The following is a 22,037-nucleotide window of genomic DNA, read 5'->3' as shown; positions in this document are numbered from 1 at the left end:
CGCCAAGGCGAGGCAGGGGACTCGAAGTGCCGAAGCGTGGTCCAGAATCCAGATTGAGTGCAAGCGATGGCAGCTGTCACTTAGCAAGTTGTAGGGTTCTGTCAGGGAGATGAGAGAATGCCGAAGGAGGGTGACGCCTGAGCCGAGGAGATTATCATTGAGGAGCAAGATGGTAACCTTGAGCCTGGAGGCTAGAAGGAAGCTCAGATTCAGAGCAGGGTTGATGGCGCCATTTCTCGTCTGATCAGATTGGACCTTTGGGAAGCTCGTGGAGGATGATCTGCCACTGTTCTTTGCCCATAAGAGAAACGAGACGAACATCAACAAAGTCAAGAAGCGAGACTGGTGTCAGGACATTCACATTCACGAATGGTGAATGGTGAATGGTGCTTGACCCAGTGCAAGAGAGGTTTGGAAGAGAAGGGGTATTGAAGTCGCAATGCCCAAGGCGTTAGGCGGCATGTTGGTGGGATGGGTTGCATGGCACTTGCGCATCCTGCACGATAATAAACGGGGAAGCACTGGTACAGGAGTGGTACTGCAGCCTGTCCGGTGGGCCTCCAGGTATTGGCTGCAGTCCAAGTCAAGTGACCGCCATCGAATGCGGGTTTCATGCACCACTGCAGGGATGCCTTCGCACTATGCGAGACAGCTGGAACCAACGAAAGCCGCAGCATTGCGAAACAGTGACTTACTGGTCAAATATCGCGTCCGTACCTCCAATAACGCGGAGCGATCCCAGGCTCAGATGATGTCGTAATAAAGCCAGACCTCCAGCCAGCCAAGGCATTCGATGCGGTAGGTCGACGATTGTGGAGAGCAGCGGGAAGATCGCGAGTCGCAAGATAGGCCGTGGCTCGACGTGGGTTTGGAAGGACATCCCATGCGGCGACCTGCTCGCCGACCTTGGGCTCTTCGGCAAGGTAGAAGACCGTGGAGGCTCTGAGCTTGCGGCCCAGAGGCCGGCGACGATGGATCGTGTGACAAAGACGGCCAGATAGATATACTGCAGAATGCGCCAGAAGAGAACACGCCAGAAGTGGCACGAAAACCACGATCGTCCATCCTCGCTGCTTCGTGCCGTCTTCTCCTCTTTCTCGGACAGAAGTCCAAACTTTTGCAGCCGGCTTCGGGTGTCGACGTCAATCCCTCCATCGGTAGCTGCTGCTTTCGCCTTCCCTTTGACCGTATCCACGAGCTTGGTGACGCTGCTCCAAATGAGCCAGCTTTCGCATACCTTACCGCCGATCGAAATGCCAAGAATAGGCTCTGCAATCACGTCTGCGACCAGAGTCCGGAGACAGGCATTTTCTAGATCCTCCGTCGGAAGCAAAATGGCCAGTGCACCCTGCGCCAGTAGCTGTCGATAGTTTGACTCGTTTCTCGCTTGCTCCTCAAAGGAGCCTGGTACGGCAGGGTTGGGAATGGGGGTAAGCGCTGGGTGCGGTATAAGGTTGTGATAGATGGTTCTGGAAATCGTTGATGGGCCTTGCGATTGGGCATCATCGTAGCTCACGCGAAATGCTAAGATCTTCAGCACAAGCTTCAGTCCCGTCCTTTGACCCATGACTTACCTTGTATGTGCCTATCCACTAAAGTTGGTATCTCGTCCAAGATCAGATTCTCGATATCGACAAGACGTATCCTGCTCTCTAGAGCTCTTGTGCAATGTGCAATGATCTTGACGACTTCCTCAACAAAAGTCTGATCGGGTGTAATCTTGCCATACCAGCTCTGCACCAGATCTTTCACTATGATAGCAATAATAGCGTACAATTGAAGATCGACCTCATTGCTGCTAGTCAAAGGTGGTAAGAATTCGTCAATTGGTCGCTCTTTCTCCGTGCCGCTAAGAGCTTGTGGGCAAAGTACCCTGCGTATCAGAGTGGTCGTTGCGCGGTCTGATACATCTGTGGTTGTAGTATACCGTACTGGAGACACATGCCGACTTTGGGAAGATGGGCGAGAGAGTTGAGGTGTTGTGGAACGGGAGATTGCTCCTATTGAGGTGCTGCTGAAGGTAGGGACTGCCTTCGGGCGGGGTTGGAGGTTCGGTGGCCGGAGCGACGCTTGTGTCATTGCTGACGGCTCTGAAACTTGCTATACATGGTGCGCAGTCGCCACCGATGAGCTTCTGCTGACGATTGATTCATGTTTTGACGCCTTGGCTCAATCCAAGGATGGAAAAACGACGTGAGCCAATGGCCCCGACCGAGAGGACGATTTCGGGAAATCGTTCTGCCGCTACCGAATGTTTACCGACCATCCCACCTCTACTATTAGTTGGGCTTCATAGGAAACATAGCTTTTGCTGCTGCTTTTTTCAATTGCATTTCTTGCTCTTGCTCTTACATACTTTCTGGCTTTTAACATTATTGCAATTGACCCTCCTGAGCATGTCCATTAGCATGTCCTAGATTTTCAAACAAATGAGTACCTCCGATGTCAACATACGAACTTGTACAGCCTCACCCTCTAAACGCATACGAGATCGAGCGTTCGTGGAGTCGCCAGCGAGCTCGAACAAAACACCATGGACTGCTACGCGATGTCAGCGCCTCTTGCGGCCATTGCTGTCTAAGATATCAATCCTAAGAAAAGTAAAAAAGGGGGAACATAATGATGGAAGCATTGAAAATAACGTTGATGAGGGTAACGCATGGTCTCCAGTCATACCGAGTGTAGATGTGGACAGGAAATCCCTATTATTGCTAAGATCCGAGGCATGGGATTGCGACCAGAGACCAAGAAAACGGATTCGTTGCACTTATTCGGGACGAGGCAGGAACTCCAAGGAGGATGCGTCCCAGTCAAATGAGTCCGACAAGGGAACAACAGTCTGGCATCGTAAATTAGGGTTGAAGGAAAATTTGCACAAAGAGAAGTTTCGCGCAGTATCGAGCTTAGCCCGAAGAGCAAACCTACCTTCGTCGTTCAACGCATTATGCCAATTGCCACAAGCGGGAAATGAACGCGCACACAATGTGCAGTTCAAGGGCACTGAGCTTCCCGTGCCATCCATAAGAGGCGATGATACGATGTCCTCTAGTGGCAAGGAGCGATGGAAGCTCTCTCAAGGCATAAGCCGTAGCCTCTCGGCTTTGCTGAAAGCGACCAAAAACCCATCCATGCAACAGAACTCTGGATGTAGATCCTTGTTCTCAATGTGTCTTAAATGCGTGCCGGAATACATTGAAGAGGAGGAATGCATGGCTGTCGAAGATGACTTAGACAATGACAAGGACGTCTCGTTTGAAATCTACGGAGAGCTCGAAGGTATCGCAGTGAGTGAAAGTTGGAGGCCACTTCGAGACATCGTCAGAAGCCACGGTGTCAGCCTTATTGGGAAAGCAATATCAGACCATGTTGTGAGTCTTAATATGGCTTTCAGTCTCGTTGATTTGTGTCTCACTGAGGACGCACATGATGAAGCGCAGACGCTTCTTGAAACGATTATCAGCACTATTCTGCACTGTGACGTTCTCGCTCGGTGGAAACCTACTACCCAAGGAGCCCTTATCATGCAGGGGGTACGCCCTTTTCTACTCAAAACCGGACGACAACGAATTGTTTATCAACAGGTGAGAGCTGCCATAGAAGCTGGACTCCCTTGGACTGCTTTTGAGTGTTTGCTCCAACCCAATCATATTCAATATGTGAGCAGCGTTGTTTTCCGAGATAGCTTTGGGGAGCTCGGTGAGTTGATTCGAACGATTTTTCGCCAAGTATGTGGCAGCACATCGTGCCCTATGGAATCTGTGATCGAGGATTTGCGACGAGCGAGAAAAGACAGGTATAGTCATCACATGTCTCGTCGATGTCTCCTGGTTGAAGACACTGCTCTCACAGCAAAGTACGTGAGACGAGCTGCAAAGAATCCTTCTGATACCCCAATGGATCACGCATCAGATTCCTACCACATTCCTATACAATTCATGGACGCGATTTTCAATGCCATGCACACGAATGATGCACTTCCAGATGCCATGCAAACCAAGATGCACTTAGCGATGTCTGAACTAATAGAACAGCTTGCCGTCGAATGTATGCAATTACTTGATCTCGAAACCGCGGCCAGCGAAAGTCACTACATATCACCACGCCGACAAACAATTGCTGCGGCAATATTAGCTTACGACCTGTACAAGACAGTACTGGACAAGGGGGAGGAAGAGCAGAACGATCTTTGTTTTTACACGGACCAGCTCTCCAGTCTCGAAATCAACGAGAGCGTAACGAGTCATCTTGGAAATCTACTCCTACAGCTTCCACACAAGGACGGTAAGAGACTTTCGAGTGATTTCGAGCTCATCAAGCCAACTGTTGAGTCATTTTGGAAATCAGTAAAGCGGTCCTGCTGCCGTGGAGCAACCCGAAGGATTCTGGGTGATATTCTAGTTGCTGCATCATTCGGTTTCGCTGAAACGACCGACCAGCCAGCACACATGGAATGGGCACTTGGGATAGAAGCGGACGTTTGCGGAAAGCCTCAAGACTCGCCTGCTAGGACCTTGGTCAAAACCCCTGCAAAAGCTGAAAATCGTAGAAAAGGTGCGTATCGTTGGGAAGAAGGGATTTGCGAGTGGATAGCAAAGACACCAATCGTCTCTGTCGAGACGCGCCAACCAAAAAACCCCAGATCTGCTGGAGACGTCGGTTCATGGGACAGTCCCGTCAGTCTGAAAGTACAGACGACGGATCAAGCAATGAGCCCAGATTATACACGCGACTGCTCGCCTTACAAGACCACTGACTCTAGATCGAGCGTGTCAGAATGTGTCCTCGAACGTGGATCGTCGTTTCTGAAATATGTTAAGGTCCCAATGTTGAGGCCGAATTGCAACAAAGTGCAAGCTTATTCCACAACGGATAGGCTGCCCGTAGTGAAAATGCGGCCGGAACCAGAGCCGGACCAGAGCTCTAGATTCTGTGATGAAGTCGATGAGCTGTGTTCGAGTCGGGGTTCGGAGCTGGTACCCAGGATAACGGCTTTGTCGACCTCAACAACATGCTCGTGGAGAGATTCTCTGCATGCAAAGCAAAGGCTTGGAGCGGCAAGTGTTGAGAGATTAGCGACAGCTAAGTTGAGAGAAGGTCATCGTGTGCGGTCAAGCCTCATCGAGCTGGTTGATCTTGGTAGCGATAACGATGATGAGGAAGACGAGTTGAGCTTCTCATGAAGGGGATACTCAGGCTCTCCGGCCTGATGGAGGCCACACACAGGATCCAGATTGTCAGACAAGGCTTGCATATTATTTCGATTGACTTTGGTTGGACAGATGCCCATAGGCGCTCTCTGCAGGTGGAGTTGTCGCAGCCTCATCGGTGCCTCGCACAAGGTGAAGACGCAAGCACCTCCCTCACCAAAGCCAATCCACCAGTTCTGTTACACATGGCGATGGGATCCAGGCTGTGCCTCGAACAAGGGAGTAGACTATCTTCAGAGCTCGCAAGTATGTCTGAGTTGAGAGTTGAGGGCGCTGTGCCTCCAAGAGGCCAAGTGCCAGGGCATCCCCTGACGAGTCGGCGGTGGGCGGTGCGGCGGGAATGCCGCCAAGACGGCCTCCAGCTCACTAGGTATCAAGTATCAAATTGCGTGCAGCTTTGGGAAGTCCGAGTGAAACAGCATCAGTACATCATCTCCATCAGATGCAAGCAAATGTAACCAATGACTGATGTTTGCTTTATGGACGAAGTCATCATGATGAAGATAACTTGCTCACAGGTGCCGTTTCGCTCTACTTTGCCCCAATACTACAGATTTCGGTGGGAGAAGGCTCTTGACTGCATTCTTTTCGCAAGAGTAATGAATCAAGGAGGCGAACTATCCTTCGCTAACTCACACTAAAACTGCGTTTTGCATTGGATTGTCTCGGGTTCGGTCTAGGCTTCTTGTATATCTTTCCTACGGATATTTATAATGGCACTCCCACGAATCGACTCATTTGACCTATCTTCAGGACGGCAATGTGACAGAGAGAACCTCTTCCCCCCTACAATTGCATTCTGCTTCTCGAACTCTGAAAGGAAGTGACACTTCACATAGGATTGGTGACGCTGTTTGATGTCATGTTGATTACCTGTTGAAATCTCCGCTTTGTACCTGCTTGAAGCAAGTGCGTCCTAATTTATCCTCTACGTCAATCTTCGTAGAGTTTCCTTTCTGACATTGACACCATCGTCTCCGTCAAAGCCTCGCTCCTACGAGCAAAGATGAGCCTCGAGAAACGCCTGGACATTCCTCTAGCCGTCATAAAGGCATCGCTGGTCGACAACGAACGCTTTTCTAAATACACAATCTTTATACTACTCGGCATCACGGGCGGGCTCGTTCTACACAACATCTTGTTCATCTTCACACAGCAGGCACGTACACTGACATGTCTCAGCAATGAGACGCAGAATTACTTTCGGTCACCACAATCCTTCTACGCGAAATTCAAAGAACACGTGCTGTATGCACCTTTGTTTGGTAAACGCCATAGCGAACCCATACGGATAGGCCGTTTGGAGCTGGTTGTCATTCCTACCCGCTGGCAGGGTGGGATCTTCTTTGGGATCGTCATCATGAACATTACGTTTGCAACATATGGCATGGAATGGAGCGGCGACTATCAAATATTGCTTATGCACTTCCGCAACCGATTAGGCACTCTCGCACTGACGAACATGCTCCCGCTTTTTTTTCTTTCTGGCCGAAACAGCCCTTTGATCGCCCTCACGAGGATACCGTTCGACACATTCAACCTGATCCATCGTTGGTTTGGCCACCTCGTAATTGTATTCGTCATCGCCCACGCCAGCGTCGAGTTCAGGAAATTCCACATTATGGCAGGGCAAATGCACAAATCGGATCTGGCTGTCTTGAATAATTTCCTGCAGACCGAGCGGTTCCTGCTTTTCGGCTTCATAGCATTCCTCTCGGTGCTAGTCATCTTCTTCACCACCTTTACAGCCTTCCGACGCGCTTTCTACGAGACCTTTCTTAACATTCACATTGTGTTGGCCGCTCTCATCCTTGCTGCTCTCTGGAACCATTTGGATGGATACCCTCCTCAAATTCTTGTCAAGATCCTCATCGCCATATGGGTAATCGAGCGATGCCTAAGACTCGCAACGCTAGTTTATCGGAACATAGGCCACACAATTACTCAGGCCACCATCGAGACTCTTCCTGGAGATACGATGCGCATCAATCTCAAGGTCGCTCGTCCATGGAGGTTTCGACCTGGACAGCACGTGTTCCTAACAATACCTTCTCTGTTCTGGATGAACCACCCGTTCACTGTTGCCTGGTCTGATACTATTGGTCGTCCCAGCGACCCTGAGAAGGATATAAAAGTCACAGACATCGACTCCACCTTTGACGCGCTCGCCATGCGCCCAAACACTGTCTCGCTCGTTGTCCGTCGCCGCAGTGGCTTCACCGAGCACTTGTACCGAAAATTGCTCGCGCAGCCTAGAGGTGGTCCACTCACTCTTCCCGCCCTAGTCGAAGGGCCCTATGGCGGCGACAAATGCCTTGACTCGTACGGTACCATCATGCTGGTAGCCGGCGGCATAGGCATAACGCACCAAATTCCCTACATCCGCCATCTCGTCTCCGGCTACTCTTCCAACACGGTCGCAGCCCGCAAGATCCTTCTCGTCTGGGTGATCCGCTCCGCTGAACATCTGGAATGGATACGGCCGTGGATGACAAGTATCCTAGCCATGTCGAAACGCAGAGAGGTGCTTAGGATACAGCTATTTGTGACACAACCGAAGAGTTGTAGGGAGGTTCATAGCCCGAGTACTACTGTGCAGATGTTTCCAGGGAGGCCGGACTTGGAGACACTTGTAGAGATGGAGCGCAGAGGACAATTGGGGGCTATGGCGGTGGGAGTCTGTGGGCCTGGAAGTTTGGGGGATGACGTTAGGGCAGCAGTCCGGAGGAGGCAGGAGAGAAGGAACATTGACCTCGTTGAGGCGAGTTTTGGGTGGTAAGCGTGTTTTGACTGGTTTTGTTGAGGCGTGAGAGATATTCTAGTAAATAGCAAACTTGACAAGACAGGTGCATGTAGATTACATGAAAGCAGATGTGAGCTCTGTCCAAAAATGACCCTTTTCTCACGTTCTCGAGATTCACCTAACATGAATTTCCGCCTTCAATTTAAGTACCACGTTGGGTTTCGGTAGTCTGCCAAATGCGTCCAATGTGTCATTGCCCTCGAGTCTTTCGAGGACAGCAAGCAAACATGAAAGTCAAAGCAGTAGAGTCTTCAAAGGCGCTTTACGCAACGGTGAAGCCACCACAATATCACCAACAAAGTACTTAGAAACAATGCCAGAATCTGTTGCGGGTCGACGACTGATTAGAGTGGATTGTCTTGTGTTCAAGATCGGGTGAAAATGACCCATGCTACCTGCTATTGTACACCCTTCTACCAAGTATCCTCCTGTAGTACACCTTGCTGAGTAGCTATCTACAAACACCAAAATTTCTGAAGGGAGATTGCTGGTGCTATACATGTATGTACCTTTCGCTTCCCCAATGCAAATACCCGCAAAATCAAAAATACGCCTGATATTGCAAACAATGCTCTGTTGAAAAGTTTGGCTCGCTGAACCGCTCTCGTCGAAGAATTTCCTATGCACCAGGACCAACACGCGCTCCACCTGTCTGTCGTGGCTTCAGTCGTCCTACGCGCTTTCTGGCGGGTGTCTTCGAGACCTCTCCGCCCCCCTCTATATATTTCATCAATTCTTCAATGCTTCGCGGATCTAGCCGCGAAGTATTCCCGATCTCGTTGCTATTCGTGAGGGCGTTTTGAGCTTGCCCTATCTGTGGCTGTGGGTCGCCGTTTAGATGAGGTGCTCTGGGACTGAAAAGTATTCTTCGAATTCGTTTAGACTGCACGTCTTTAGCGTGCTTAGCCATCGAAACTGCATTCTGCGTGAGCTGTTCAAGCCATTTCTCAGACTCCTTTGTGTTGGAGTCTTCAGCACCCAACGTTGATAGAAAGATACTGTAGGCCTCCCGCATTCTTTGGACGGCACCTTTATGGTCACCATCAAGGACCAGCGCTTGTGCGAGCTGGAAGAGTAGTGTGGCTGTGTTAACGGAGGATTTGCCGGCAATTTCTTCGCTGAGATTGAGCGATTTCTCAAACCACGTCCGTGACTGGTTGTACTTCTGGAGTTGTTGAAGCATGACTGCTGCGTTGTTGAATGTAGTCATAAGGTCTGGGTGATTGTTGCCATATATTGTCCTCCACAGTTCAAGTGCGTGTCTTACACACGCTATAGCAACAGCAGTGTTGCGATTTCCATGCTCAAACAAGGCAAGATTGAGATAGCTGAGCACGGTCTCACTCGAATCTATGCCTAAGGTGCGTTCAGAGATGATGACTGCTTTGTGCGCAAGCTCGATAGCAGCTGCCTTCTCATCTAATTGGAAGTAGAGCATAGCTAGCTGATGATAAACGCGAGCTACTTCCGGATGTAATACGCCATAGATCTGCTCGTGGAGTGTTAGTGACTCCAGCAAGAGTTCCTGTCCCACGTCCTTCTGATTCTGCATGATGGAAAGCTTTCCGGCTTCCAGAGCCTCTTCTGCCAAAGTACTCTTTGGACACGAGTCTTTGATGATTGGTACGATATTTGCAATGTCATCAGGATGGAAAGTACGGGATTGCTCTAAAGAAGGGGCGGTTGTGCCAGATTGACTCAACCTCCGAGCAGCACCCTTCTTCTTCTTCTTAGAGACACCATTCAGCTGCGTAGGGCCATTTGTAGTAGGCATTGTCTCATTACCATTGCTTGTAGCGGTGTTCTTACCCATGGAAGGCGTATTTCCGCGTTCGAATCTATATTTTTTCGCTATGAGTTGCAGGCCTATTTTGAGTGCGATAGATCGTGTCAACTGAATATGCTCCAAGTGCTCTATCCAAGTCTCTTGGAGATCATAGCGGAAACGAGAATGAACCTGCCCTCTGACCCCAACAGCCAGAATCTCGGGTGTCACTTCGAGAAAGCTGAAATTGCTCTTTGGGTACATCGACCTCAAGCTTTCATCGATGACTGCGGTGGGCGAGCTGTTAAGCTGTGTGCCAACTAAGCAGTTTAAAAGGTGCGCTACACAACTTGTAGTGAAAATGGCAGGAACATCACTGAGATATTGGCGGATTTCATGCTTGAACGCTCTTGCAATCATTTCCTGCTCCGCAAGTGCCCGAAGAGCATGGCCACGAACATTGTCGTCAGCGATGTTGGCAAGCTTTCCAAGATAGCGAATATTGATCCCGCGTTTGTGCAATAATCGACTGAGAGACAATCCATCCATAGGAAATCCAACTTCTCCTTCTCGAAGGTCGCTAAGTAAGTCTGTGAACACTGTCTGATGCAGGTAGTCACAGACAGCACGCACACCTGCCTCATCCTCCGCCCATAAAGCCTTTTCTTTCTCACTTTGCGGTATTTGTCCACAAAAGACATCAGGATTCAACGCAAGCGTAAACGATGATATATCTATATGCTCGGGTGCCGCTCCATTGAGTGCTCCTTGTGTGAGCTCCGCAATTTGTCCCTTGACAAAATCAGGGGGATTTTCGCGAAGTCCATTCGTGAGCTGCGGCGGTGTTTGCAGCCCATCGTCATTTGCAATTGCTGTCTCAGGGTTTGCAGCGTCTGAGCTCTGGGTTTGAGAGCCTGTCGCACCCTTCTTCTTACTGACCTGCTCTCTTACATATTCACCCATTTTGAGCCGCCAGTATGACTCAATAAGCTCCGGCCTCAAGATGGCCATACGATGAGGGTAAGAATCCTTTTCAGAGATAGATTTCTTGTCGAAGGTCTGCACATGATGTGTTTCCAGCCACGAGATATCTAATGGTGTAAGGCGATATAAGTCTAAAATATATTTCCGGCCATCCGTTCCCAGTAGGCCTTTCGTTTCGACACTGCCTTCCAAATCATGCCGTTTACCATCACGATCCCATACGGCATGTGACTTGATTCTCAAGGCTTTTGAAACTTGTGAGAAAGCAGGAACAAATGCCTGGTTGTCGGCTACGACATCTCGACCTTCAACACCGCCATAGTCGACCTGATGCTCATCTGGTTCTCTCTGTCTGAAAATTCCGGGCACTATACTCTGAGCCACAATCCGTTTCCCAATATAATCAACGACTATTGTACCCGCAGTCGACAAGCTCTTGATGTCTAGTTGATTCACGGCTTTAACACCCATAACATCTTTTCCAACTGCTACGCGTGCTGCTTCGTCTCCACCTTCAGAAGTGAACGTGCCAACCCCATCGGCTCCGAAGGAATAAAAAACATTGTTGTAAACAAAGATCTGGGCGTCCGTTGACTCAGTCGGATTCAAAGACGCGACTTCACCACGAGCTACAAGGAGAGCACCCTTTACCGCTGCATCCGTAAATTCGGCATATGTCTTTGAGATCAGTCGCTCTCGAATCACACGCTCTTGTACAGTCTCTCGTGGCAGCTCCCTTGTGGATTGCAACTCCTCATTCCAATCTCTTAAGGTTTCATTGCCGTCTGGGCCGCTCAAGAGGAAGGCTTCCTGTGTTCTTATTAGGTCAGGATGACGATCTCCAAAGGCCATCGACGAAGATACGACCCATGGGCTAGCGGGGACAGCATTTGTGAGCTGGAAGCTGACCAGCGGGTCTCTCTTGCTGTTTGCCTCTAAGAGGCCGGCAAAGGACAATTCAAATGAAGTTGATAGGCTTGACAATAGGGTCAAAAGAGAGTGTGCGAACGCGCTTTTCGGCGCTGATCGTGGGAATGGGTCAAATTTCCCGTTCGAACATTTATTCACGTAGAACCCTGTGACGTGTGACGTGATTTGGTGCTGTTCACCTTCGGTGGTCGTAAGCTGCAAATAAATCAAATGGCCCTTTTGGCGTAAGTATAGTGGGGGTGGATTCCATGATGAAAGGTTGAGTGTTTTTATAGTGGTAGGCGAAGGTTGACATGGGCTTTGGCTCATCTGCTGGATATCGGGCAGTCCATCAAAGCTATAATCCGCGAGAGCATTCTCAGCTACGCCTAAGCTCGAGTGGTTGGCACCATTTTGCGTGGGTAGGCTACCTTCCGACGGCTTCCAAGGGCAGATGGAGTCATGAAGTGATAAACCGGCAGCAATGCCATACGGGCCCTCAACCCTCTCCGGTTGAACACCAATTATCTCTCTCACCCTCAGTAAGTGCATGCGCGCCTCTTTCTCGGTGTAGGGATCTTCTACCAAAAGCAATTCGGCGTTCGCTGTAAGCCCGTCGACTTCCGAAAGTTCAATGAAGTCATTGATCCTCTTCTTTTTGAACTCAAGATGGAAGCATGAGTACTGAATAGCGCCCGGTGTCTCCATGATTGTTTGTCGTAGATCTTGAACTTGTTCCTGTGTCGATACCATGATCTCGATTCGTCGAGGGTTGTGAGGAATTTTGATCGCGATTTGAAAGACATCTGGGAACCAATTTAGTCGATATTCGAGGAAAGAGGATTGACTTACTGTCAGAGACTGCGTCTTCTTTTGAGGTAGCCTCCGGGGCTGCCATCGGCCCTCCATCTTCATTGCCATTTTGAAGCTGCGGTATGTGCTCTTTCTGGTTAGAATCTGACTGGGTAGATTTTTCTTGTGAGTCGTGTCAGACAAAGCCTAGCTGTGGATGGAGTGGCTGAGGGAGCAGCGCAGTAGAACAGACCTATTTCTATGTGATCATGGTGTCGATTTGACATATTAATCAGTTTCCGGTATAACGAGCGTGCTGAGAGGACGACGAGTGCAGATTACAAGGAAGGAACGACCGCCAATATTATGAATTGGAAAGCAGTTGCCTCGTAGGCGAAGACTCTGTACAAGAGAAGTAAGGGATACGACAGAAGGAACGTGCTAACAAAAAGATTAAGGAAGGGAAGCTTGAGACTTTTTTTGCTTTTTTGTACAATTCATGACGCTATGCTCCAATTGAAGGCCTCGAAGATCTGCCAATTCCCGCCTGAGATGCCGGCTTTTTCCGCTCGGGAATACGCCGGCCGCCTAGAACTAGCGTCAAAGCTCGAAGTCAATGAGACAGAACTCAAGAAGACACCTTTTCCTTCTTTCAACAATGTTCACAATGCTTTGCTACCGTTGACACTCCAGTCTTTACTGTTGCCTCGTCTGGAGGCCGTCTCGCATTGAATGGCTCGACAGAAACAGGCGGCTCCGCTCCGAAGGGAGCCTTCCGATTTCGAGAGGTTGAACTCGCAGGAGCTCAATGGCAGCGCAAAAGTGAGCAGTGGAGCTCTCAGAGCTCCTGCTCTGTCTACAGCTCTATCCCAGCCAGGTCTCACACAGTTATTGATTTGTGTGGCTGGCATCTACGCCTCCTTGTACCTTTACCCGCGGCATTAGACCAGTATCTCATGCTAACGTGTCTGAAGCCTCACTTGGGCCCTCCTACAAGAGCGCATCACCACGACGTCGTACGGCTCCGTTGCTTCACCCGAGCGATTCACATATGCCGTCTTCTTGAACACCATCCAATCATCCTTTGCCGTGGTAGCAGGCTACGCCTACCTCCTGACGACTACCGCTAAAGACAACGCGACTACCTCCATATTTCCCTCGAAATCTATCTTCGTTCCTCTGGTACTAGTCGCAGTTACTTCCTCACTAGCATCTCCGTTTGGCTACGCCTCACTCTCACATGTCGACTATATAACGTTCATACTTGCCAAGTCATGCAAGCTGTTGCCCGTTATGTTCCTCCATCTCACAGTATTTCGCAAATCTTATCCGTTGTATAAATATCTGGTCGTAGCGCTTGTCACCGCGGGAGTTGCAGTTTTCACCCTCTATCATCCGTCTTCAGCTAAGAAAGCATCATCCACAAGATCCGGCAACTCAGTGTGGGGCTTGCTCCTGTTGGGCATCAATCTCCTTTTCGATGGCTTGACAAACTCAACACAAGATCACATCTTTAGCACAAACCGACATTACACTGGCCCGCAAATGATGGTAGCGCAAAATCTTTTGTCCACAGCCTTGACCACCTTTTATCTGTTGGTATCTCCCCTTCTCCCAGCCACGCTCTTTTTTGAACCTGCGGCCACTACAAACACCAATGAGTTGGCTGCAGCTTTGGATTTCATCGCACGGCATCCCTCTGTGTTTATCGACATCCTCTCATTCGCAGCTTGTGGCGCTGTCGGCCAAATCTTTATCTACTACACTCTGAGTAAATTCAGCTCGCTCCTACTCGTGACGGTGACAGTCACGAGGAAGATGTTGACTATGATTCTCAGCGTACTGTGGTTTGGTCACAGATTGACCGAGATGCAATGGGTAGGAGTTGCCTTAGTCTTTGGTGGAGTTGGCGCCGAAGGCTGGATTCAAAGGAGAGAAAAAATCGCGAAAGAGAAAAGAAAAGCGAACAAAGCATCATAGAATGTACAGAGATCATTGCAAAAATCAGGATACTGACATTTTGACTCAAATCGGATCACGTGTGCAATGGAACACTCGTCCTTGTCGTCTTGCTTTTGCTTGTGGGACTAAAAAGGGGCTCGCTTCTAGGCAAAAGGGGAAACGCGCGGCGCGTTCAGTGCGGCTGAACTTCCCTCCATGGAACCTTTCGTGCGAATACACACCAACAATCGGCCAAAAGACAGCGTACTGTCGCCGTCGCTACATCTCATAGACCGTAATTGTACCGTGCGAGCGTGAGGAATCAGAGTGATGTCGAGCATGATACTTGTGGATTCATTCCAGGATGCGAGTCTATATATTGCAGTCCAATACCCCTCCTTATGCGGTTCATCATCAGCTTCAAGTTCTCATTTAGCCAAGCAATCAGGCAGAAACATATCTTAGAAGCTTTCAATATCTCAAGCATATTTTTCTCTATCTGAATAAAGAAGATCAACCTAGCTCCCTCATCACAATCCGCAACCAACCTACATGTACCATGTGCCACCACAATCGCCCCGCCTGCTACTCCTGCGGTCGCCGCGGAAGATGCCACAAACGCAGCTGCGCAACTCGTAGCAACCACATCCTGCCTATCGCCGCTGCGCTGTTGACTAAACACTCGCACCACGCCGCCCCTGCTCTTCAAGGTCCTCCTAACCAGGCCTACCCCAACCAACCTTTCCACGAAAATGTTTATGGCACCCGCGACATCAGAGGTGACGCGCCAGCTTACCATGAAGGCAAGCCGCCTGCTTATGAGATTGTTGCTGGGTCTGGAGTGCAAATGGCAGGGAGTGGCCGAACCGGCTTGCTAGGCATGATCTGGAGGAGGCACAATGATGCTAATGCGCCTACTGATGCTGGGCATAAGACTGCCATGGAGGAGGCTTATGAAGCTGGAAGGAGGGATGCTAGGGGTGAAAAGGCTTAGTGATTCTCAAGGAGCATGGGGTTAGTGTTTGGTCAGAGCAGGAGGGTCATTTCATGTTTCTTATTGCGTTAAACATCCGTTGACTCTCGGTTGGTCCGTGTCACTGTTCCAGCAATGTATATCGAGGCGCATGCCAATTATGAGAAATTTGAAGGTCGTTTCCACAACACGACGCAAGTACCTATTTTTGGGTCGTATGTAATGCATATTGATGTTCGTCGGCGAGGCTAGAAGTATTCATCTCCATCCCGACACAAACGCTCTAATTATTTACAGCTCTAGAATGCAATAAGTCGTACAAGTACAGTCGGTCTATATTTGATACTTCACGTCCGAACGCCACGCTCAAAATACTACTACCCTGCGATTAAGACCCATAGCAGGAAGAAAATCTAGCAATATTAGCCTCAGGTCTCCTACATGGCGGGTGACCTACCATCAAAACCCCAAACATCTTCGCAACAAGCCAGCGATTACCCTGAACTCTCGACCAATACTTCATAAGTTCTCGTTGAGCGCCCTGCACGTTGTCGACCACGTCCTCGGTGTTGGCATCTATACGTTGTATTTGCTCCCTTGCCAAAAGGATTAGCTAAAACAGCTTGTTAGTAGCAGCAAGCTTACCCTTGTTCAGATACCATTGCCGCTAGTTGACCGAAAACACCTCCAAGCTCATTGATCGTTCGTTCTATCATATCTATCGCTTCTCCTCTCATGTTGATGTAGGTATTTGCCGGCTGCGCCTCTTCCATCATCATTATCTGTTGATTTGATTGTGACCCACCCGCCATCATCGTTGATGGGGCGGCTGGATCGAGGTTCAAGATATCCTGATTTGTGTTTTGGTATCCCGGTTGGGGTGTTCGAGATTTGGTCGGGGTGTTGTAAAGTGGTGAAGCAGATTGTTGGGAGTTTAACTGCTGAGAATGTGCAGATACCGAGGATACAAAATTTTCCGTTCTTGACCGTGAAGCTTGAAGATTTTTCGTTCGGACTTCAAGGACCTCCTTGAAATTGACTCCCACATCGGCCAATTTGCCTTGCAAAAGAACGACAACCTAGTGGCACTTAGTTTCTTTCAGTCCGAGATTACGATGAATAAATATACATTCTTGTTATGCTCTCCTTCCTGCTCAGCACTGTTACTAGAGTTTTGTGATTTTGTGAATGTCTGTAGGGAGGATATCTGGGCATTCAAGGATGACAAGTCTTGCTTTATAACATATGTAAGTTCATTGATCTCGACAGGTCGGTCATCAAAAAGGGACTTTCGCTTGGCCACTGGTAAGAACATAGACGTAAGCCAAGTCATTCTCGTTTTGCGAGGACATTCTTCGAGACTTACACTCAGCAAGTCTGCCTAGCTTCTCCATCGTCGCCGTGATGCCTTTTCCGATTTCTGCGGCTCTTCGTGCGAATTCAGAACGTCTCGCCCTCTTTCTTCCCTTGATATCTCCGACTGGAGATCCATTGGCAGCATGCCTTTGTGATTCGGTGAGGAGCGATTGCCTTTGAGCCCCAACCCTCGTCGAACTCTGCTTTTTCTGCGCCTGCGCTAGAACAGCCTTGAATTCAGCTGTCCGGTCTTGGATGTTTGTGACCATTTTCAGCCTCTTGATCTCCCCCCAATCTGCACGACATATACGCCCTCTCGGAAAGGAAACACCAAAAAGCCCTCTCCTTTGAAAGTATGCACTTTTTTCTTTTCTTTTGACGAAATTTGAAATTTCGCGCTATGGTGATGCCTGAGTCTTGAGGTATTTAATGTTGGAATTCGATGATTATCTTTGCACACAAGTGATACCGCTGGCTGGCCTGGGTATTCACTTGAGAAACAGATGTTTCCGTTGTTCATTAAATAGATCGCGGAAGCAATTCCGTAACCTGTTCACATGTCCCGGAGCCAGTAGCCATTCTTGTTACGACTGCATTTATTTATGCTGTCTGCTGGAGTGCTCGCACTGAGCTTTTCAAATACTCTACTCAGACTAGGACTCCGTGTTCACTGTTTTCAAGATCAATTCACACAACTGCGCATGACGCTCATGCGAGAGTCATTCGCGGAGAGACCAACTTCGCCGAACTCTTGCATCCTCAACACAATGAAGCAAGGAGCCACTGATTTGAACAGCTAGTGACTGCCTAATAGGCGAATACTTGTTACCGATGTGGACTCCGCGACGCTTTCTGTGAACACATTGTTGACATCTTCGCATTACCGCAATGTCTGCCCGGTCGTGAACGTGCTGGGATGATAGATGTTAAACGAATACCAAAGCCAACAATTGATCTCAGTATAGGTCATGAGTACGCCCACAACGCCGGCTGGGCAGGCGACTTCTTATAAGACAAACGTCAATCGAGCGAAGACCAAGCGATGGGTCGAGGCAAAATCCTACTCTTACGATGGAGACGACTGGGGCGACGTTGACGATTACGATGAATACGGCGGGTATGATGAGCCGGAACCTTCACCCAAGCCCACAGGATTACGGCAGCGTGGGCAGTCAGCCTCCCAAGGTTCTCAAAGTGCCTATGGACATAATGCTCCTCAAGGCATCGCAAGCCATGGCACACCTTCAAATTCTCAATATGCTTCTGCTCCTCCTCTTCAACAATCCAGTGCGCGTAACATGACTACGCCTGCAATGGAGCATCAGATTAGGTCGCAGAACGTGGACTCATTTGACCAGGAAGGAGGTCGACGGACATTCTCCGCCGGTCCACATCCACCTACCCAATCTAGTCAAAACATTTCAGCGCAAGATTTTCAACCTGGGATGAACCAGGGCTATCCTAATCAACCAAGTCAGCCGCCACCGACCCATCATGTCAGCAGTTTCTCAATCCAACCGGGCTTTGACAGCCAAGCTAGGCATGGACCACAGCCATCTACAACAAGCGACAACTATCGCAGCCATCAGCTTGGAGATCAAATGCATGTGCTAAGCCATGATAGTAGAATCCAGTCCGCTAGCAACTATAGTTCTGCCCCAGGACTTATGGACAGAAGAGATTTCTCCCCGTCCGCAATGCCTCCACCATTGCAAACAAGGAACTCACCTTCCCCACACAGCAATCCACAGGGTCGACCGCCAAGGAAGAGTAGCTTAAGTCAACAGTCTCAACCAGCTCTGCCATTTGACCCGCGTGCGCCACCCTCAGCGCCTTTCAGTAATGCCCTCGATGGGCAAGCGCGCTCACGCGCAGGGAGCTCTGCATCAGGAGGCAAAAGTTCGGTGCTCATTCGTCCTGCTGACATCTATAAAAGGATGGAAGAAGAAAGGGAGCGAGAGAGACAATCTCAAGAATCTTCCAGACCGAGCATGGATGCAATAACAGGGAAACCTGCGGAAAGATCAAGCTTGGACACGAAGCTAGAAAGTGATTCTGCTCAACGTCTAAAGCCAAAGCTAGATGCCGTCACGGAGCGAAAAAGCGAGTATGGCTTTGAAGGCCTGAAGAGCGACATGCAACCGAAAGGTAATGATAGGAAGACTCCTGAAGACCTTGCGAAGCACAACGACAAGAAACGAACGACATCTAAGACGTTCAATCTTCCGAAGTCTTCACAGCCTTCAGCTGCTCAGGAGTCCACTCTTTCCCCTGGACTGACCCTTCCAGATCCGACCCGGATATCTGGATGGGGTCAAGGTTTTGGAGAGTCTTTCTTAGGTCCGCGGGACACCCACGGGCAACTCTCGAAAGACATGACATTGAGTCCGGTTCTTAGTGACCCGTCAGAGAAGCCAACGGGGAGAGATCAGCATATAAGCGAACCAGATCTTCGACATCAGCAATCGAAAGGCTTCAGATCAGCTGTTCATCAGGCCTTTGATACGGCTCAGGAGCAAGTGCCACCGACACCAAGTTCCAATGCTGACTCTTCCATTGGGCGAAGTACTAGTGGTGGGACCAGCACTGTCAGTCCCATCATGAGCCGAGGGCCAAGTGCAGTGGACAGAGATCGGACTCATGAGCTTCCCAGTATTGAAGATGTTACAACTCCCACACAAGAAGAGGACAACCTGAGATTGAAGACTAGACAAAGAGCTAGTGGGTCAGTCGGTACTCTAACACAAGCTTCGCAAAATCTCGAATCACAAAATGAGGACGATATCGAACCGCCACCTCCAGGTTTCATAATGGGTCATCGGAGAGAGTCAGGAACCCCAAGTCCCGACAATAGCCCTGCAAGACTTCCGATTCTCGCATCCATGAGTCATCTAAGACATCCTCATGAAGCTGACCTTGCCCAAGCGACCCCAACTCCAACCGATTCTGTGCCAAGTGCGAGCAACAGTCTTCGAGTGTCAGAGACATCTGAAGTGTCAGAAGCATCAGCCGCGAAGGGATTTCGTTCGGCAGATGTCCAGTCCACTTCAAGTTCTGACCAAGTTGCTTCCGATCCCACCACAGAAATGGCAGTTCCTCACAACTTGCCATATTCTCTAAATCGTACCAATTCATCTGGCAGCGGTCGTGTAAAAAATCTCGTAGAGAATTTCGAGAGTAGCACTAGGCCCGACTCTCCTCAATCTATCACAACCCCACGAGCCAGCCTTTTAGGTCAGAATCCAGTGGCTCCCAACGTACGTGGAAATGGAAGGCCAGCCAATGAACGTATGGAAAGCTTCAGACCACAATTACCCGGAGGATGGGAGTCTTCAGCATCTATAATGCCTTCACAGGGATATAGCTATCAAGACTCGGTCTTGAGCCATGATGCGAACAAGGAAGCGCCGGCAGAGCTCCCAGCTACCAGAAAGATGTCACTGTCTCGAAACGATGAGCAATCCGAGTTAGCTCAGACCGGAGACATGTCAAGTAGGGTTCATAGGGCGGCCGCTGGAGCTGAGAAGACTTCGGCTGCTGCAATGCTACCTCCGCCTTTGAGAAGTGAGCTGTCTGGGGCAGATCAGAGCGCTAGTAAAAGTTCCAAAGCTCCAACTTCTCTGCCCAAAGATACAGCCCGCCAAGAGCCATTCACTTCAGACTCGGTCGAACCTACATCGCAAAGAGACGCGTCCTCTGCATCTACGATGTCACCTTCGCCTGCAAAGCAACCACCTTCTCTACCATCCTTGAGCACGGATGTAGGCACTGAACAATATGAGTCCGACCGACTACGGCGCGAAATCGTTAGAGAGTTACGCAGTGAACCGTCAACAGCCGAATCAGCCTCGTCTTATCAAGCTTCCTCGCGATATCCCACAAACGAAAGCGTAGCGAGATATCCTACAAATGATAGCATGATGTCAAATGACCACGGGAGTGGCCATGTACCAAGTGAGTACGACAAATACTGGAATGATGACGAGGAAGACACGACAAGCGTCGCCAGTCGAGATCCTAGTTTGGCCCATCGGGCTGCCGTTGCTCAAAAGGAGGGAACATCCCCCCTGGCTGAGACTTCTCCGAAGCCTGACGAACAGCATCACGGAGCACCTCAAGAGTTCCTGGTTGCACCGCAAACTGGAGAGGATTCGCGTCCCCTTAAGCGGCGATTCTCTTGGGAAGCGGAATTGGCAGATCTGTCCCCATCGCAGGCAAAGCAGAAGGTGATGCCGCAGGAGGCAACATTGCGTGATACCGCACCTGCATCCAATTCATCAAAGCCTCAAATCACTACAGAGCGTAACCCAATGCAATCTCAAAGCGTAGCCCCACCCTCGCCCGATGGCTTTGTCGCGAATCAAATGCAGCATACCATCAGGGACGATGAGAGCTTACCAGATAGTCCGGAGCTGGAGATACCGACTGCTGGCGCTTCTCAAAGTCTTGCTGATGACATGCCACCACCGCTGAAGGATCGCACAAGCTCTTTAGAGGGACCAGAGGCCATAGTGTCCCAACCAGTTGACCATACGATATGGACTGAATCCGCTGTTCATGACTCTTCTGAATTAAGAAACCGGAACTCAAGTGATCGCGTGTTGGGAGAAATAAGGCCTTCTGCGCCACATATATCTACAACAGAGCGTATGCAGGCGCTTCCTACGCCGCCTCCGCCGTCTAGTGAGGTGCCGAAGCTCCCCGCTTTTCGCGAGATCATGGCATTGAAAACACCACAGGAACGCATACTTGCTTTTGACGAGACGCAGCGCAAGTTTGCAAATTTAAACACAGGACTTGCCCATTGGATAGCGACCACAAGCAATGCCTTGCCGGAACATAGCGATCTCGTCCAAACCGGGGGTCAAATGGGCGTTGCTGCTCCTGATCATAAGGCATCGCCGTCTCGTAGCAAGACAGGCCAGCCATACTATCAGCAATACTTAGATGCCAGCCCACAATCGCAAGCAGGTGTAAATGCACCGGCAGGTAGTGCACCAGGACCCAATCAATCTCAAGGTTTCTCTCCGTCCGGGAATAAGATCACGAGCCAGCAAGTACAGGCCAAGAGCAAAGAGTTCCTGCACACTGCAGGAGTTTTCGGTGGAAAGGCGAATATTGCAGCCAAAGGCTTGTTTTCAAAAGGAAAGAACAAACTTCGAGATGCCAGTGGCAGTAAGAAGGTATAACCTCCCTAACAACCTATCTCTCAAACTTTCTTTCATGCTCGTAATGGAGGTTCGCAGTAGTGAGCATTGGATGTCTGTATGTATTTTAGCATCGATTCTGATGGAGTCATGGAGACGA

At 49.6% G+C, this 22,037-nt stretch overlaps 7 protein-coding genes across 7 annotated transcripts; 4 read left to right on the top strand and 3 right to left on the bottom strand.

Moving 5' to 3' along the window:
* Positions 1–691: 691 nt before the first annotated feature.
* Positions 692–2,079, bottom strand: KY384_001036 (uncharacterized protein; the record flags this gene model as incomplete). The annotated part of the gene is made up of 2 exons (XM_044809568.1): positions 692–1,524; positions 1,575–2,079. 2 exons carry the CDS (start codon positions 2,077–2,079, stop codon positions 692–694), a joined length of 1,338 nt encoding a protein of 445 aa, XP_044673475.1.
* A 350-nt stretch (positions 2,080–2,429) lies between these two features.
* On the top strand, positions 2,430–5,180 carry KY384_001035 (uncharacterized protein; the record flags this gene model as incomplete). Its single annotated transcript, XM_044809567.1, has 1 exon — positions 2,430–5,180. One exon carries the CDS (start codon positions 2,430–2,432, stop codon positions 5,178–5,180), a length of 2,751 nt encoding a protein of 916 aa, XP_044673474.1.
* Positions 5,181–6,213: 1,033 nt separating this feature from the next.
* On the top strand, positions 6,214–7,986 carry KY384_001034 (uncharacterized protein; the record flags this gene model as incomplete). The annotated part of the gene is made up of 1 exon (XM_044809566.1): positions 6,214–7,986. The coding sequence occupies one exon, from the start codon at positions 6,214–6,216 to the stop codon at positions 7,984–7,986; it is 1,773 nt and encodes a 590-aa protein (XP_044673473.1).
* Positions 7,987–8,629: 643 nt separating this feature from the next.
* Positions 8,630–12,589, bottom strand: KY384_001033 (uncharacterized protein; the record flags this gene model as incomplete). Its single annotated transcript, XM_044809565.1, has 1 exon — positions 8,630–12,589. One exon carries the CDS (start codon positions 12,587–12,589, stop codon positions 8,630–8,632), a length of 3,960 nt encoding a protein of 1,319 aa, XP_044673472.1.
* A 603-nt stretch (positions 12,590–13,192) lies between these two features.
* On the top strand, positions 13,193–14,440 carry KY384_001032 (uncharacterized protein; the record flags this gene model as incomplete). The annotated part of the gene is made up of 2 exons (XM_044809564.1): positions 13,193–13,383; positions 13,435–14,440. 2 exons carry the CDS (start codon positions 13,193–13,195, stop codon positions 14,438–14,440), a joined length of 1,197 nt encoding a protein of 398 aa, XP_044673471.1.
* A 1,311-nt stretch (positions 14,441–15,751) lies between these two features.
* On the bottom strand, positions 15,752–16,999 carry KY384_001031 (uncharacterized protein; the record flags this gene model as incomplete). Its single annotated transcript, XM_044809563.1, has 6 exons — positions 15,752–15,787; positions 15,832–15,970; positions 16,020–16,453; positions 16,504–16,540; positions 16,601–16,676; positions 16,741–16,999. 6 exons carry the CDS (start codon positions 16,997–16,999, stop codon positions 15,752–15,754), a joined length of 981 nt encoding a protein of 326 aa, XP_044673470.1.
* Positions 17,000–17,698: 699 nt separating this feature from the next.
* KY384_001030 (uncharacterized protein) lies at positions 17,699–21,919 on the top strand (the record flags this gene model as incomplete). Its single annotated transcript, XM_044809562.1, has 1 exon — positions 17,699–21,919. The coding sequence occupies one exon, from the start codon at positions 17,699–17,701 to the stop codon at positions 21,917–21,919; it is 4,221 nt and encodes a 1,406-aa protein (XP_044673469.1).
* Positions 21,920–22,037: the final 118 nt, after the last annotated feature.

The sequence above is a fragment of the Bacidia gigantensis genome (assembly GCF_019456465.1).
Source record: "Bacidia gigantensis strain McMullin 20006 chromosome Unknown contig_125, whole genome shotgun sequence".
Classification (NCBI taxonomy): domain Eukaryota; kingdom Fungi; phylum Ascomycota; class Lecanoromycetes; order Lecanorales; family Ramalinaceae; genus Bacidia; species Bacidia gigantensis.
Note: the sequence above shows the minus strand (reverse complement) of the source record. Positions and strands in the feature narration are given on the sequence as shown.